This window comes from Pteropus alecto, unplaced genomic scaffold (assembly GCF_000325575.1).
Source record: "Pteropus alecto unplaced genomic scaffold, ASM32557v1 scaffold86, whole genome shotgun sequence".
In the NCBI taxonomy this organism is placed as follows: Eukaryota; Metazoa; Chordata; class Mammalia; order Chiroptera; family Pteropodidae; genus Pteropus; species Pteropus alecto.
In genome coordinates, this window is record NW_006442109.1 from 28,338,808 (window position 1) to 28,357,971 (window position 19,164).

Sequence of the window (19,164 nt, forward strand, 5' to 3'; positions counted from 1 at the left end):
CTGAACATTATAAGCTGGGCGGTAATATGATCAGATCTAGAAATATATAGAATGGATTAGAAGGATAAGAAACTAAATACAACAGCCCAAGAAAGAATAATAAGAACTTGAATTTAAACAGTGGCAGAAGGAACGGAGAATAGGTAAACAGATATACAAGATTATTTAGGAGATAGAAGAGAAAGAGTAGATATGCAGAAATATAGATATGCAGTATGAAGCAAAATATAAAAAATGACTCAATTCCTAACCTGAGCAAATGAATGAGTGAGTGGGAGTCCAAGATAGAGAAAACAAGAGGAACAAGAGGTTTGTGAGAAATAAATTTGTGGAATTTTAAATTGCAGATTTTGTGTAAAGAACAGAGCTCTCTTCACATTTTCTTTTTTTGTGATTCATTTAGATATTACTTACCAAGGAATCTGGATGAGAAAGTATATGATTAAAAAAGTATTCTGATCATACTCACCAGTAATCTCACAGTAATTATCTTCTGGATTCTTATTCCTAAAATTTAAAAAGTGTTTTTAAAAATCTATACCCCAAATAATTACCAAGAATCACAACAACCTAAAGAGTAGTAGGAGTGGTGAAAGATTTTCATAGTGTGAGTGATAGAAAAATACAAAGACATATTTTTAAAAAGACTCATCTAATACAGACAGAAAAAATTACAAGGCAATTAAAGAACCCTTTTCAGAATAGTTTGCTAATTTTTAAAATACTACAAAAACATGTTTAATACACGCTGCATACTTTTTTCAAATAAAGAATGACCTATAGAGCAATTCATTTTTCTAGAAATTTAGGTTTAAAGATAATTAAAAAATAAAAGGAAACAACTCAAAGGTCCATCAACAGGGAGCTGACTAAATGTTACCATAGATATACAGCAGATTATGAGTAGATCTGTATGTAACAACATGGAAAGTGCTACAAGACATATTATTAAGTGATCCCATTTTTGTCTTGTTTAAAAAAAGGCTAAAGAGAAACATAAACTTGGATATACATATAAAATTTCTGCAAGGATACCCAAAATAATCAACAGTGGTTATCTGTGAAGACCCTCAGAAATATGACTTAAGAGATTTTTCTGTATTTGATTATAAAGAGAATTTTTTCCAGCTCAACAGCAGTCAATTACACAGAAAATTTGTACTTTATTTAACCAGTCCCTTACTGATGGACTTAAAGGATCTCTTCGCATCTTTTTTAATTACAATGCATGCTATAGTAAATGACCTTATATATTCATCACTCCAAACATTTACAAGTATATTGGTGAGATAAATTCCTAGACATGAAATTGCTGAGTCAAAGGGCATGTGCACTTAAAATTTTGCATGATATTGCCTTCTACCATTTATGCTCACTAGCAATGAGTATCTTTTTACCTATATTCTTAACTGATTACATGAAAAATTATATCTCAATATAGTTTAGGTTTGTATTTCTCTTGTGAAGATAAGTATCTTTTCATTTGTTCAAGAGCTAATGGTATTTATTTTTCTATGTATTAATATTACAAAAACTAATTTAATGAAAAAATCTGAAAACTTGGTATTTATTGTTTTATACTTGCTGATGTATTTAAGGATTTATATATGAAAGTGTATTTCATTACTCCATTAAAAGAATAAGCACATATTTATTAGATATAGCAGTATATTAAATTCTACAAAGAATTTGTTTTCTGAATTAATACTAAGTATTCCACAAAATGGACACAAAAAAAACAAAAAGAATATTAATTTCAAAAGCACTTCATTTAATAAGAATAACTTTTAAAGTATAATCTGAATCACATTTTCTGTACTTACTGTATAAAGAGAACATTTTCCCTTGCATCTGTTTCTAAAAAATGAAATAAAATTTGTTCAAGGATACACTAATAAAACATTAGAAAAATTACATAAGGACATTAAGTACAATAAAAAAATTTACTAACTACCCACCTTTCTGCCCCCCATGGCTCAAGTTATGCTTTTTATGCAATAAGATGGACAATAAGTTTTATCAGTTATCTGGTTTGATAGCCACTGTAAAGTTTTATAGAAAACAGATTTATCAGAGACTGCATTGTAATATATTTACCTGTAATTTCTGATTCTCTCATTATTTTCATATGAGATTCTGTCTGGAATACCCTAGAAGAGAAAATAAAGAATAATGAAAATCTACAACTTTGAATCATAACACTATGGTATTAATTTATACTGTTTTGAGATAGGAATATATATCACTTTGATTTCAGCTTCCTCTTTGTTGTATCACGTACTACTGATATTTCGAATGCCAAAATCAGTTTACCACTTTAAAATCTATTGTGGTTTTTTAATGAGCTGACCAAATAATTATTTTATTCCTCTCAATAACCCAAAATATTAATTTTATTCAACATTTATTAAGCACACGCTATAAACCTGGTGCTATATACCAGAGTCTGACACATGATCCTTGACCTCAAAGTGCTTTCACTATAAGTAAAAAGCTGGAATAGTGAATATAAATATTACTTCACTAACTTTTGTTATTAACAGTTCAGATATGGTGGCATGAACTCCGGAGGAAAGGATATCTTTTCACTGAGGTGATTAAGCTTCATGGAGAAGCAGCATTTAATATCTGCCTTGAAGAATTTGACCAATTCACTTTCATTTTGCTAAAATTATCATTCATTATACAGAAGTTCTTAATTGAAAAGAATTTTATTTCAGTTACAAAAAAGCAGTGAACATTTGCATGCATATTGTGTGCCAAGCACTGTACTATGTTCTTTACGTGTATTTTTAATGATTATAACAATTCCTGTTACCTTACAGATGTAGATACTGAGGTTCATAAAGGGTTAAGTAATTACCAAGGTCGTATAACTGTTAAGTGGCAGAACCAAAATGCAGACCCAAATATGTCTGGTTTTAAAACCTGAGCTTTAACTACAAAGCCACACTCAAAACAATTTTTCTTCAAATGATTTACAACAGAATAATAGAAGCCTTTTTATTCAATATGAGCAGGGTCAGTAATTGGTCAATTAATCAAAAACTATCTTTTAAAATAAGAAATTCTAACTGACCCATAAATACTTTAACCATTTTAAAAAATGGATTTAAATTTGCAAATCTCCTGATATCAATCTGAGGCCTTTACTCTTGAGTGTGGATCTACTGATACAATTTCAGTGTTTATAAAATTTTCGAAGTAACTTTAAAGTGGTATTAACACAGAATCCTTCTAAATTTTTATGATTGATTTCCCTTTTATTTTGTCTCACTCATAACAAATTTGAAAGCATTTTTAAAATAAATTCACCTTTATCAACTTTTTCCTAGCCATTCAATATGTTTTTCATAGAAATAACTCTTTTCCTTTGAGCTCATTATCGTTGGCTTATGTAATATTAAATTATTTAATTACTTCAACTATATAAACAAGACATATACTCCTTGGTAAGCCAACCAATCAACTCTTAGGATCTGAAGCTTACGGACCCGACAGTGTTCAGTGTACTGTAGCTATCAGTATGTTTTACAAGTGTAATGGAGAATATAGGTTAATTCTAATAACTCAGGTGGGAGTTTTAAGTATAGTAAGTTTTACTATACCTGTTTTTTATATTTTACTGTACTTGTTTCTATATCGAGAATCCTGTGCTTCTTTTTCTTTTAATTAAATTTATTAAGGTGACATTAGTTAATAAGACTATATAAGTTTCAAGTGTACAATATCTTTAATAGTGAAAAAACTAAAATTTATATAAACCCATTTTCGATTACTTGAGACAGGTGAACTTCCTATGTTAAAATGATCATTTCAACATGATTATTTAGATGACAGTTTTTTTGAAAAGTAATTTTATCATCACTCATACATGGTCAAACAATACACAAAAGTATACCAGGCAAATGACAAAAAATATAGCACAGACAGAAATCTTAATATTGGTCTAGGTAAAATTTGGGTCAAAAAGCAATAAACAAAACAAAGATAAATATTTCTTAATGCTAGAAAGTGCAATTCCGAATAAAGATTTAACGATGATGTACCAATAAACATAGAATCAACATTCATAAAGGAAAACTATTAGGAATATAGAGATATAAAGTGAGATGCCTTATCAACAAGAGACTAATTCACCTCTCTCTCATAATTCATGATAGATTAAAATGACTAAAATTATGTAAGATTATAGAAGACTCAAATAACATAAGGTATAAGGTGGATATAACTGATATATATCAAACTCTACACTCTAAAATACAGAATATATCTTCAAGTACCTATGGATCATTCACAAAAGTTGATTATATACGAGATTACAAAAACAATTTCAATAGAAATCAAAATAATACAAGATTAACATTCTCTGACAATATAACTAAAAATTAATGACAACAAAATATCCTTACCACTTAGATATTTTAAAAATCTCTATCAAACAACTCTTGAATCAATGAAGAAATACAAATATACTGCTGAACATCAAGAAAATCATCATGAAAACACCACATAGAAGAATACATTAAATTTAAAAATTAAATTAGGGAGAAATGACATCTTTATGATGTTGAATCTTTTTATTTAAGAACTTGTCTTCATTTGTACAATTAATCTTTAATATCCTTCAGTAATGTTTTATTTTTTATATGCTTTTATTATATTTACAGCAACAAAATATAACAATTAAAAAAGACATTTATCTCTATCTCGTTATTATTTATATATAGGAAATATACTAATTTCCATGTTAATTTTTATCTTGATACTTAGTGTCTGTAGAGGTATTTTAATTGATATTCTTGGATTTTCCTAATATATGATCTGCAAAACCTAATAGATTTATCCAATTTTTATAACTCCAATTTCTTTCTCTAGTTTATTTTTGTTGGTTAGCACCTCCAATACAATGTTAATAACAGTGGTTAAGACAGTTGTTTTGTTCCTTACTTTGGAGAGAATGCTTCTAATGTTTCTCTTTAAGCATAATCCTGAATAACGACCTTTTGAATAACAATTCTCTAATGCTTATCTAATTGAAATACAGGTTATCAGAGTCAGTTAGAACCAACATATTTGGTTTGACATACAAAAAACCATTACCGTAATTTTAAAATTATTTCTCATTTCAACTTACTTTATAGTATCTGCAAAGCTGACTCGACGAGAGCTTTTCTTATTTCTCAACGCATTGGGTTCCTAAAGGCAGAGAATATATGGTGTGATTCTTGATGAAACCACTGTGAATTAGGTTTTCAGAATACTGCAGACAGACCAAGTCTTATTCTGAATGAATTTGATATCATTATTTATTTTGATTATTATTAGATTCTCCAAAATAATCCCAATGTAGAAGCACTTAACAAACATGAATATAATTTTCAGTGTGAGTGATAATAAGCATACGGATATAAACAACATATATTTAAGGAAGGTGATTACTGCCCCTTATCTTTTCTCCCTTTTAAATGAACGGCTATTTTGCTATCAAGAAGAAAGACTGGGAATAAAGCAAGTGATATGTTGCCTGTTATTCTAACCTTACTATACTATTTTTAAGATTAAAAAAAAATTTAAATGTAAAATATACATAAATAAAATTTATCTTAACCATTAAAAAAATTTATTTTTATTTCATTGTGGTAAGACTCTCTTTACAAGCAATCTACCCTCTTAACAGATTTTTAAAGGTATAATACAATATTATTAATTATAGACAAAGTGTTGTACAGACCTCTAGCACACATTTATCTTGAATAAATATGGATCTGTCATTTAATCATTCAAAGTTCAATAATTTTTTTAGCACACAAAAACACACACACACACACACAACCAATTCCTGTGCCAAGTGATAGGAAAACAGTAGTAAAGAAAATAGTCTCTACACTACTGAGGATTAATGCTGAGACAGACATTAAACAAAAAAATCCACTAATATAAAACTCAAAAGTATGATGAGTAATACGAAGGAAAGCTATATAAAAAACGAATTTAGCTTGAGAATCAGGAAAGATTTCTTTGAGGAAATATATTTAAGTTGAAACCTGAAAGATTAGTTAGTCCAATGAAAGGCAGAAGGAAAGCATTCTAGGCAGAATGTGTGCAGAGGCCCTAATACAGGAAAAAACTTGATGTATTTGAGAAATAGAAAAAGAGGCCAAAGCAGAATGAGAACTCAGAATTACATGGTCTCCAAAACTACATACATTGTATCAACCAACAAAATGTACTAAAAGCCAACTATGTACTGGACACAATAAATTTAAAAAAAAAAAAAAAACGCATGATAAAGTTCTTGCCCTCATGGAGCTCTCGATTTAAAAACAGACATTAGTAATCAATTACAGTAGGTATTGAGGAATGATTTTCTAAGATTAGTGATTCCAAAGCTGAGTTTTGAAAAACAAATAGGAATTACCCAATAAAGAGGGCTGCAGATTTATGATAAAGCAAGTATGATAAAATATTAATAATAGAATCTAGGTGATGACTATATATGCACATTTGCTGTAAAATTCTTTCTACTTTTCAGTATGTTTGAAAAATTTTTTAAAACGTTTGAAGAAAAAAAAATGAAGGACTAACCATCTAGACAGATGGAATATCATATGTAAATACTTGCAGGCTTACAGGTCTGTCTTGTTTGGGGAATAGTAAGCAGTTCTGAATAGTAAGACACATGTGCGAGAGTGGAGAGAAAGAAGCTGGAAAGTAAGTAGAGGTTAAAAAGTACGAGTGCCAGCTTAATCTAGTGTTTGAATTTTAACCTGAGGGCCATAGGATGCTTACTTGTACATATTCAACTGAGAATAATTTATGATGTTCTCTCTTCATATAGCTAATAAAGTTCCTGACTATTAAAAATATCACTGAAAACAGTAATCTATAAAGCATTTGCACTAGGAACTTACCTGAACTATTTCATTACCACCTCTGAGGTCCTGAAGAGGACTCCTTGGGGGCTTCAAAATCTAGAAGAGAATTATTCAAGAAAATCTGGCATATCTATTAATAATCAGTTCATTTGAAGTCATACTATGAGTAGAAAGGTAGAGATGCTAAAATTCCTATAAAAATCTCTAAAATTCCTCAAATTCATTCTGTTCAGTGCTATACTTTGTGGCTCGTTTAAATATTTGGCATCTATTCCCTTCTCCCTCCCTGCCCACCTTTCCCAATTATTTTCCCAACTCTCATCCCATGTGGTCTGAGTGAAGCTCCAACCCAACCTACGTGTACAACACGTAGCCCTGGTCTAGAATAATCTGCATATGGTATTCTCTCAGCAATAGTGATTGGTTCAGGAATGAGAGCTTGATCCATATCAAGATAATCAAGCTAGTACAATTCAATCTTGAGTCATTTGTATTATTTATCTTCAGGAAATAGATATTTTTTATGTAAGACTTGAACCTGAATGTTCGGAGATAGATATAATGTAGTAAGCATAGGGAGCCTATCTAATAATGAAGATTACCCAGAGGAAGCAATCAGAGTAGAAAAATTGAAAGGAAATCCTAGTACTGATAATATTGTTGGAACCCCAGGTTAGTAAGTTGTGCCTAATGTCATTCCTATCTTTGGATTTTTCAGCTTCATAATCTGATAAATCTTGTGCTTAAATCAGTTTAAGTTGGATTTTTTGTGTCTTGCTTTGCACATCAGTTTAAATATATTTTAAACACCTTTATTGAAGTATAATTTACAATAGCATACAATTCATAAAATTACCATGAGAGTAATAAAATGTGAATTTTAGTACATTTACAAAATGTAAATTTTAGTATATTTATACAACTATAAAACTATATAAGGTTAAATATTTTATTCTTTATCCAGAGAGCAATAGGAGCCAGTGGAGGTGGGATAGTGATGCCACAGTAAAAATTACTATGGAATACAGTCATCATTCAAAAAAAAGTTAACAAATAAATGTTTCTTACTGAGGAATGTCGTCTTCTAACAGGCCTCTCTATATTGTCACTAGAAGAGAGGAAAAAAATTTACATACATACTGATAAAAGCCTGAATTTTCAAAAGCCATAGTCACATCAACTCTTACATGCTTTTAAATTAGCCATCCTTCACTTAAAACTCAGCATCGCTTTCACTTAGCAAAATTTACAACACTTTATATTCAATATTTAGGAAGTCAGTGTTTTAAAACACACATTATATACTACGAGACCATCCTGAAACACAATCAGTACAACATAATTTACCATATTTACGGAGGTACAATTACAAGATAAATGGGTTATAAATCAAGAGATTCTAGCTCTGGTTTTACTATGTGATTTTTACATCGGGTTTTAAAAATTCAAATTCCTATGGAGGCTAAACACATAATTTAATAAGTATAAGAAAAATAGGTGGAGTGGAGACTATAATGGAGAGTTCTTGCCTGGTTTAAAGGTCATAGCCATTACTACATACAGGTTAGCTGTTGCCAAGCAAGAATACAAGCCCAGTGTTGCCACAGCTGATTTTCAAGAGAAGCTGAAAATCTACTTGTTATATGAAATCTTGAAATTTTGACATTTAGCAACTATTTCAAAAATTTAAAAACATTGTTTGAGAAAAAAATTATGTCTCTGGTTGTAAACAGATGCCAACTTTAGACAAATCATTTTGTTTCCTTGGGCCTCAATTTTCTCATTCTTAAATAGAAGAAATGGGAGGTGGTCTCTAAAGTCTCTCTCAGTTTTGACTCTAGATAGGTTATATAAAGATATGGCAAGGAGGGCTATAACTTTGTAACATTTACTTCTTTTCCCTGGAAGAGAATACAAACAGATTTCAGAAGTTATCAACAGGTTTTACTAACTGAAAAAGTATCTGTTTCTGATAAAGAGTTTAACATTTTTAGCTGCATTGCATGAACTTACTTTTCTTCATTAGTCTCTGAAGACATCCCATCCATTTTAGAAGAAAATCTTTCTGTAACAAACACGATATTAGAAAAGGTGAGAAAGAAGAAAGTATAAACTATGAAGAGATTAAGAGCAGAGTTGTTACTTTAGTATTACTATCTAAGAGAAGACCAAAAAAAGAAAGAAAAAGTACCCAATGGAGCTATAAGAAATGAGAAATTTTTATTCTTATTTATTTATTTATTTTTAGGTGAGGCAACTCTTCGTTGACCTCATAGATTTCAAGGACCTTGTCAGCTTACAATTCCTTTTTTTTTTTTTACGCCTATAGCACCTAGTCTTCCTAGGTGGTCTCCCATCCAAGTACTAACCAGGCCCGACCCTGCTTAGCTTCTGAGATCAGACAGGATAGGCTTGTTCAGGGTAGCATGGCCAAGATATGAAAAACTTTGAGTTTAGACTATGGACTTTGGTCCACGGCCATGTCACCTGTAACGTGCCAATCTGGTCTGATCTCTTGAAGCTAAGCAGGGTTGGGCCTGGTTAGTACTTGGATGGGAGACCACCTAGGAATACCAGGTGCTGTAGGCAGTTAAAAACTACATATTTTGTTAAAACGGGTCCTTCAAAGTGTTTTTGGAGTTTTTTGGTTTTTACATTTTGAATGGGTTGTAGAAAACAAAACAAAAAACAAATAAAGAAGAATGTGACAGAAACCATGCCAGTAACCATGTAGCTTTCAAAGCCTGAAATATTTACTTTCTGCCTCTTCGTCCACTCCTCCATTTATACTACCAATAACTAGAGTTAATATATTCCATAGTGTCCACTGATATAGAGCCTAGATCTGTGTTGTCCAAACAGCAGCTATTTAAACTTAATTAATTAAAATAAAATAAAATTTAAAATTCTGTTCTTCAATCACAATAGCCATACTTCAGATGCTCAATAGTTACATGTGACTAATGGGTACCCAGTTGGACAGTCCAGATGTAAAACATTACAATTATCACTGATAGGACAGCTGTCCTATCAATATCTAGTATATCTTCTAGTCTCTTATTTAGCATCAAACATAAATTTATTTCCACTTAATAACAACTTTTTAAGTATTGTTAATACTAACACATCAAACATTGTTACTCAGTTTTTATCTATCTGTCATCTTGTAAACATTTCCAGCCACCCATATAGTCAAGAAGAATTATACTGCTTTGAACCCAACCTTTAATTAGCCAGATCTTACAGTACATTAAACTTATCTCTGTAAATCATTCGTCTCAAGTTACACCTCAAATCTCACTTTATCCATGAAGCTTCTTTCAGTCTCCATTGTTAAAGGAATCAAATAAGCTCTCCCTTCTGTATGTTCCTATGCCACTTTAGAATGTCTTACAATCCTTTACACTGTCTTGTATTATAGTTATCTGTGTATATTATTTCCCCTTCTGGACAGTAAACTATTAGATTAGGGACTCTGAATCATCTGCTTCCAGCCCTGGCACATAACAAGAAGGAACCCAATAAATATCCGAGGAATTTGACTGATTCAATTCAACTGAAGTGAAAACTTCGATCTTAATATCTAGAGTAAGTTCTGCTTTAGTCTCTGTCATATCTCTATAAACTTATTTTTAAAATTCCAATCAGTAATTTTTTTAGAATTTTTTTCTTAAACTCTAGTATTGAGATAAACAGCAAGAAAGGGGGCTTTAACTCTGAAGCTAATAATGGACAGAGAAAGATTTTCAAAAACTCATTTGTGGAGTACTAATAATACTGGCTTAAATAAACCACGATAAACCGAGAGTTTAAAATCACTTATTGCTGTCACTTCATTTACAGCAAGAAAAGACCGAGTCAGAAATACAAACAGTCGAGTTTCCTAGGGAAGAGAGCCGGAGTGCGAGAAAGAGTCCGGGAGCCTGGACAGAAGAGGACTAGCGGGACGCTGCGGTCTCAGACGCGGAGAGAGCCACAGATAACCGAGCCGAGCCGACCTGATGCGACCGAAGAGGCCCAGGTGTGGATGGGAAGTGCTAGGGAGGTGGGAAGTGCTAGGGAGGTGGAAAGCGGATCAATGTGCAGGCCCAGATGAGGAAAGAAAGAGCCCCACACCAAGAGAGAAGCGTCTACTCTAGCCCAAAGCTTTCGGGGGCCGCCTGGCATAGGGAGCGTCCCCTACCTCCTATCGCTGGACGTTCAGGGTGCTTAGATAAAACCTAAAGTCCCCCCAAGAGCCCAGACGCAAGAGTCATTCTCTTTACCTGCCGCAGCCTCCTGCTTAAGAAATTCTCCTTACATCTGTTTGGGGTCCGCGGGGTTCGGTTAGGGTCCGCAGGGTTCGGAGAGGTAGTTCACCGTCGCCTCTGGACGTCACCTAACAGCGCCCAGACAGCTTCCGTGCAGTATTCAAATCTAACCGCCTAATCGACGCGCATGCGCAAAGACAGTCTATGCGTCGACTCCGCCCCTTAGATGCCGGAGCAACCCTAGTCCTAAAACTCCTGTAATCGAACTTCCTTTCCAGCCTGTATGCCAATATTATTTCCTTCAAGGTTTCTCATTTTCTGTTGAATTTTATTTTGTTTCCCGTATTGCTTCCCATCTTATGGGAGCGGCCATCTTCTTTTGGTTACTTGCTTTAAAAACGATAGGCTCTTTGTTTCCGTACAAAATGGTGGCCTCCATAATACTGCGTCACATCCCCCTACTATTACTCCCTATAGCTACCAGGAAGGAGTAGGCTTCTGGGACGAGGTGGCCGAGTGGTTAAGGCGATGGACTGCTAATCCATTGTGCTCTGCACGCGTGGGTTCGAATCCCATCCTCGTCGGGAGTGACTTTTTGACTCAGATGAGTGTAAATTTACTTACAGAGTGGAAATAGTTTAATATATTCCGGCTCCGATTTACTAGTCGATTGACCCCAGCTCCGTCAATCTCAAATTCAAAATATTTAAAAGACAACTTTTGAACATTCTGACCTTACAAAGAAAAGGGCATTTTCTGGGTATCAAAAAATATCTGTGCTGGATTTCATTTCTTTTTATACGAAAAAGACAATGTATAGAACTGTACGATTACTGCTATTCCCATGTCGTTTAATGCTGATCTGCTCCATATTAATTAACTAGATCCTGATCAAGAGGCTTCAATTACTGTGGACTCTTAAGCTACAGTTCTTACTACTTGTCCTTACTACGAAATACCCGATTTCATTTCAAAAGCCACCTCGTGACACTGTTCATTTCAGGGTTCTCTTCCAGTCCCCAGTAGGTTGCAGGTGCTCAAGAAAAATATACACAGGGAAACTAAAAAGATGCTGACAAAAGATATAACCTTGGTAGTACATATCTAGTAGCCAGAGACTTAAGACCTGAAACATGGCTACCTTCCCAGAGGAAAAGAAAGTGTTAAAACCTCTTTCGGGTTTAAGCAGTGAGGGAAGCACAGGAAGCAAAAAAATAGAGAGATTCCTCTCTTGAAAGGTCGTCAGGCAGATTCATTTCAACTCACATTCAACAACCTTCGCTTATCCAATATTTATCTACAGGTACCCTAATGAATTACATCACTTCAACTCACTATAACTCTGTGATCATGATAGACATTTTTATTACTCCATTTTTCAGATGAGAACAATGGAAGATAAATTTGCTCAAAGTTAGACAGCTTATATAATTGCAGAAAGGGCAGTGTAACCCATGTCTGTCCAACTCTCGTGTCTCTTAACCACTATTTTATACTGTGCTGGAGATTATTAGTAAACAAGGGCTCATCAATCCCTTGTGGTAATGGTTTACACATTCTCTGAGCACCAGCATGGTACCCCAGAACCTGACGCCTGGCAGGTGCTTCAGCTAAGTTTGTGGCACAGAGGGTGGAAGGCAGTAGTCCTTGCTAAACTGGCTCCACTGACTCATCCCTCTTAAATCCAAATCCCTTGGGAATATTGATACCTCCTTGGGCCGAGGGTCACTCCAGCACCTGCCTTCAGCCTTGCTTTCCAATCCATTCACCACCCTGCTGTTGGAAGGTTTCCTCTCCGAATTCCATACACTCTCAAAGGACCATGGATAGAATTCAATTGATTAGTTGGTTGAGGAGAAAAATTGCATCTTTATTTTCACTAATCTCTAACCGAAAGCATTTCTTTTAATAAACATAAGCAACAGAGTACAGTAATATTAACCTTACTTGTGATTTTGTCACCAATAGAAATTATGGAGATTTTTATATCATGTTATCGTTTTTGCTTTATGCTCATCACTACTTCAAAATAATGGTAGTTATTAGAACTATCTTAAAGATTTAAAAAATATTTTGATAACCGTACTCTAACATAATTGGTTGCCTTTGTAATCCAATAAATTTAATTTTATGCATTTTAAAACAATATTCTAAGAAGAGACCCATAGGCCTTGCCAGACTGCCAAAAGGGTCTATGTCACAAAAAAGTTTAAGATCCCCTGTCGGACTTTTCTAAAGCACCTTCAAGACACTGATCTTAAGCTTTCCTTGAACTAGGCCTTGCTCTCACGCCCACAAGACCTTTGCAGATGCTGTCCTTACTCCTCTCCTTGGAACAGGCACCTTCAGATCTCAGTTTAGATGTCATCCCATCAACAGGCCTTGTCTAGCCCTGAATCCTGAAGCTTAGATTTCTTTTAGTTAGCCCCTGTGCTCTCTCTTGTTTCAGGGGCTTTGCACCCCTCCAAGATGCTCCTGTAGCTTCTTGGGTTTCTCCCAGAACTTGCCAGACAGTATTTAAATTGCCCATTAGTGCTGCAATATTTAAATTGCCCACTAGTGCTTACACTAGTAAGTCTGCATCATTTTTCTGAGTTTTACCTGCTTCTTGCAGTGATGACTTTCCTATGGAAAATTGATAAGGTCTATCAATGTGTCAAGTCTCTTCAAATAAAAAGTAAATGGATTCTCTTCTCAATGGAAAATCTTCAGCCATAGAAGTTCTGAAAATACAAAACACTGGAAGTGTCTAGGAAAAAAATAAGAAAATTTGAGTGTAAGCTCACTATTCCATTCCTCAGTTCTGTACTTGTTTTCATGCTTAGTTCATTTATGGTTTCTTTCCTATGAAATTTCAGTAAGACTTGTTAAGAGTGTATTTTTTGCACTTCTATGACCTCTGGATCTGTAAGAACTGTTTTTACCCTTTTCCAAGAGAACCAAAAAAGAATCAATAACACGCCAGATTATTTAAAAGCCCAGGGAAAAAAAAATACTCGGATCAGTAATAGAAAATAAATTTATAAAGCACTAAGAGAGTCGCCATCTACTGGAGCAGCTGCAACTGCACGATGGACAAGACAGTTCTACAGAATGGCTGCTTCATTTGGAAAGATCCTCATTACTCTCTCAGATTTGTCAACAAATGACATCTGAAGGAAACCATTCTCCATCAACACCAGGTTCTTCTTCATAAGTCCTATCGTTAAGGGTCCTTCTTCACGCCTTCAACTTCTAGAAGGCCATGGGAGAAAGACCCATTACATAGTCAAGTGCATTACCAAGATATTCTAGCTCTCTTATCGCTTCAGTGCCAGGGAACGGTTCTTCATTCTCCAAGTACAGCTTTAGGAAGACCCATTTTGCCTGGAGAATGAGGTGCTCTGGGAAGAACTGTCCAGTGTTTAGCTGGTGATTATTTGCGTCCAGGCAGGCCCTTAAGTGTCAGCAGCCTTTATATGATATAGCTCTGAAGGAAGCTTTGAAATCAATGAATTTTCTTTCTTTTTTTTTTTTTTTTTTTTGGTTTGAGTTCATTTCTTAACTTTTGCAAACAAAACAAAACAAAAAACAAAACAGACGCCAGGCTGCAAGATTTGCAAAGATTGATTTTGAGAGGCAGATGACAAAAGTAACTTCTGCTTCTCACCATTAGGAAGTATGGTCCCAATGAAGAACTATCTCTGTGAAAACAATCATGACAAGACCTTGAGACATTCAAGAATTCAAGACAGGCATTATTCTCTGAGTCTGCAAGAAACATTTTCCCTTGGCTCAAACCATTCCCTGAGCTACATGCTATCATGTGAAGACATCCACTTTGCTATAACAGCTTCTAGTGAGCTAAAAATGAAATGAAGTTTTTCATATTGAAGATCAATAGAGCAAAAACAAATCCGTTTGATAGTAACCTTGCTTAGGAAAGACAAAGTGAATAAATGCCAACTACTGTGGGAAATGGGGAGTAACACTTATGATATTCCATGTTTTGAATCTTCTGCTGAGAAAGCTATGGATAGTTAGCAAGCAATGATTACACCATTCCTTCTCATCATATTTAGGAGGAGCAATGCCCCACATTTCAAATTTCAAAATAATTTTTTCCTTTGAAATCTCCAGAATGAAGTAAAACAAGGTTGAACCCAACTCTATGGAATAGGGTGAAGTTAACAGATGAAGGCAAGACTTGAGGACATGACTGGTGGTTTCATGGTTAGAAACAGAAACAATAATCCTTTTTTGATTATGATACCTATAAAGTAGTACATTTTTCATATTTCTCTTTGGGCTAAATAAAAAGTCATTGACTCTGAGCACTTTTTCCCCTCTGGCTTTTGTAAAAATTTTGAATCTCGAATATTGTTATTTGAACATATTGATTTATATTTATCAGTTCTAGATCAAATTCCTTTAGTAAATGCTTAGGCGATACTGATGGACAAATGAAGGCTGCATGAACTTTGACAACATATGGAGTGACAAAAACAGACCATTGAAAGTCCAAGTCATCTCAATGATCAACTTTCTGTTGATAGCAAATATAGCTATGGAATTAAAATTCTGATTTTTAAAGTCTTGAATGACAGAAATTTGGCATCTAAAAATATATATACACACACCTATAGACATATATATTTAGCTTTTAAAATATTGAAATAACTCCTTGACAATGGTTTCTGTGTACTCACTGAAAGTATCACTCCCAATCAACTCTCCTTTCAATGATTGTCAGTAATCACTTTTTGGTACAACCTAGCAAGTAACAGAGGCAGTCTTTATTTTAGCTCATGATGCAGGACTTAAAAAAATATTTTTTTTTGGCTTAAACAACAGAAATGGTCCCATAATTCTGGCAACTGGAAGTCCTAGATCAAGGTGTCAATGGGATTGGTTCCATTTGAAGGCTGTGAGGGTGAACCTGTTTTATATCTCTTCCCTAGCTTCTGGTGGTTTGATGGCAATCTTTGTCATTCCTTGTATTGTAAAATTCTTAATCCCTACATTTGCCTCAATTCTGATTTTGGATGATTTAGCATTTAGGGCAAGATATGAATTAGGGCAAGAATTTTAAAATTCTTGGCCTACCTTAACTTCATTTAGAATGTTGAAAAGTTTATACGAAAAAAGAAATGGAAAAATTGCATCACTTACTATTTACTTAAATTATTGGAGTATTTTCGAGAATCTTGTGACCTCTCTGTGTATCTGAGAGCATGCCATATCTACAATACCAAAACTATAAGTTGCTTTATTTATTTTTGGCCATAAGCTGCTTTTAAATCTTAGTTCTTTTATGATAAAGAAGCAGTATTTGAATCTGCTAAGACATATTAAAGTGGTCAGTCACATTTGCAAATTATTATATATTGCTTATCATTATAGTCTCCAAAATACCAAACATATGTTTGCTTTCCATCCCTGATGAAAATGACGCACGATCGAGGCACTTGGAATGGTACCCGACCCAGCTGCATGGAGGTCAAATAGACTTAAGGAGTTGTGTGCGGTGGGTGACTAAAAGAGGAGAGTTACATATCCAAAGGTTACAAAAAAGAGATTTACAACATTTTTTATTAAAAATTTCTTATCTTGAAAGATATTGCACGATATAATACATACATATATATTATATACATACAGTTTAAAAGAACAATGATAAAAACCAATGCCCCATATATGTCCCAGCTTAAGAACAGAACAATACCAGTGCCTTTGAAGCTTCCTATGTGCCCCTCCCTGTTGGTTTCCGATTAGAGATAACCACTTTACTGAATTGTTAATTATCTTCTTGCCTTTCTTAGCAAATATGCACATGTATATCCCTAACAAATATTTTTTTTCAATTTTATATAAATGGAATCATATTATATTTATTCATCCATGATTTCTTTTATTCAACACTGTTTTATCCAGGTAGTTCATTCATTTTTCACTGCTGCTTAGTATACAAATATCTGAAAAGAAAATTAAGTATCTATTCTTTTATGGATGGTGGTCTCCAGTTTTTTTCCTATTATAAGAATGCTGCTGTGAATGTTCTTGTACCTGTCTCCTAGGGTACATGTGCATGTGTTTCTCTAAGTATAGAGCTAGAAGTGGAATCATTGGTTATGTACATGTTCAACTTACTAGGCAGTTCTTAACTGTTCTGATGTAGTTAATGACTGATAAAAATGTTGCAGTTTTAAAAATGTGGACAAGCTTCAAATGAAAGGAAAATAATTGAGTACACAGAAGGTTTAGAGGGCAAGAAGTAAAATTATCTCTCTTTGCAGATGACATGAAACACACACACATGCACACACAAAGACACACACAAAACTATTAAGCTAATAAATTCAGCAAAGTTGCAGGACACAAAATCAACCCCAAAATCAGCTATAATTCTATACATTAGCAATAGATAATCCAAACATGAAATTAAGAAAACAATTCAGTTTAAAACAGCATCAAAAAGAAAACATAAAGGTAAATCTTTATGACCTTGGGTTTATCAAAGGATTCTCAGATAGAATACCAAAAGGACAATCAATAAAAGAAAAAATAAAGTGAATTGCATCGAAATTAAAATTTGTCAAAAGCACAGGCAACAAAAGCATAAACAGACAAGTAGAACTACATCAAACTAAAAAGCTTCTGCACAGCAAAGGAAACAATTAACAAGAGTGAAAGGCAGCCTATGAAATGGAATATCCGCAAGTCATATATCCGAAAGGGGTTAATATTAAAAAATATAAGGAATTCCAACTCTAGAGCAAAAAACACCTCAAACAACCCAATGGGCAAAAGATCCGAATAGATGTCTCACCAAAGATACACAAATGACTAGGTTAGGAGAGCTTCTAGGTTGAACAAGAAGGCATCCATGTGCCCAAGAGGTGGCATACTCTGAGCCTTACGGTATCAGAAGCACCTGTACTCGGGACCCCTCCCTCAGGATATCTCATCTGGCCATTCCTTTGTATTCTTCAAAATCCTTTATGATAAACCAGTAATTTAGCAAGTAAATTATTTTCCTGAGTTCTGTGAGCCATTCCAGCAAATGTGGTTTTGAACCTAAGGAGAAGGTTGTGGGAAACTCCAATGTATAGTTGGCCAGAAGCACAGGTGACAACTCAGACTTGAGATTAGCATGTGAGGTGAGGGCAGTCTTGAGAAACTGACCCCTTAATTTGTGGAATCTGATGCTATCTTCAGGTAGATAGTGTCAGAATTGAGTTAAACTGTAGGACACCTACCTGGTCTCAGAGAATTGCTTGGTGTGGGGAAACCTCCACACATTTGAAGTATAGAGTATTCTGTAAATAGCAAGTAAAGGAAAATAAGTTTTTCTCTTCAGGTATCTAATAAAGTCGAACACAAAGCAGAGAGTAGAATGGTGATATTGGCAAGAGTAAATGAGAATTGCTATTCAACAGGTATAAGGTTTCAGTTATGCAAGATGATTAAGTTCTAGAGCTCTGCTGTACAATATTGTGTGTAGTTAACAATACTGTATGTACACTAAAACTTTTGTGAATGACAGCACATTATCAATAAAATATACAGACAACTTACAAAATGGAAGAAAATATTTGCAAATCATATATCTAATTGATCTCGTATCCAAAATAAAGAACTTCTAACTCAAAAAGGCAAACAACCTAATTCAAAAATGGGCAAAAATCTCAAATAGACATTTCTCCAAAGAAGATATATAGACAACAAGCACATGCAAAGATGATAAACATTATTAGTCAATAGGGAAATGCAAATGAAAATCACAAGATAACATTTTACTTCCACTAGACTAACTATAATCAAAACAGAAAATAAGTATTGGTGAGGATGTGGAAAAATTAGAAACCTAGTGTGTTGTTGGTGGGAATATAAAATAGCTCAGCCACTGTGGAAAAGTTTCATGACTCCTCAAAAAGTTAAACATAGAATTACCATATGACTCAGCAATTCCACTCCTTGGTGCATACTCTAAAGAACCGAAAAAAATATTCAAACAAAAATTTGTATACAAATGTACACAGCAGGTGGAAACAACC

At 33.9% G+C, this 19,164-nt stretch overlaps 1 protein-coding gene, 1 non-coding gene and 1 pseudogene across 3 annotated transcripts in view; 2 read left to right on the top strand and 1 right to left on the bottom strand.

The window, feature by feature from the left end:
- Positions 1-11,317, bottom strand: part of KNL1 (kinetochore scaffold 1) — a 36,374-nt gene extending 25,057 nt beyond the window's left edge. The window contains exons 1-8 of one of the 2 annotated variants that reach the window (XR_003042663.1): positions 11,144-11,317; positions 8,892-8,943; positions 7,947-7,986; positions 6,915-6,974; positions 5,138-5,199; positions 2,098-2,150; positions 1,824-1,857; positions 470-507 (exon numbers count right to left, since the gene is read on the bottom strand). Coding sequence is in view for 1 of the 2 variants with exons in the window: in XM_006920487.3 (XP_006920549.1) it covers positions 470-507; positions 1,824-1,857; positions 2,098-2,150; positions 5,138-5,199; positions 6,915-6,974; positions 7,947-7,986; positions 8,892-8,926 (322 nt within the window). In the remaining variant the exon portion in view is untranslated. The remainder of the gene's footprint in view (positions 1-469; positions 508-1,823; positions 1,858-2,097; positions 2,151-5,137; positions 5,200-6,914; positions 6,975-7,946; positions 7,987-8,891; positions 8,944-11,143) is intronic. The other variant, XM_006920487.3, reaches the window with a different exon arrangement.
- LOC112469863 lies at positions 9,349-9,467 on the top strand (annotated as a pseudogene).
- Positions 11,318-11,630: 313 nt separating the features above from the next.
- On the top strand, positions 11,631-11,712 carry TRNAS-GCU. Its single transcript has one exon. It is a non-coding gene; the product is annotated as a tRNA-Ser (tRNA).
- Positions 11,713-19,164: the final 7,452 nt, after the last annotated feature.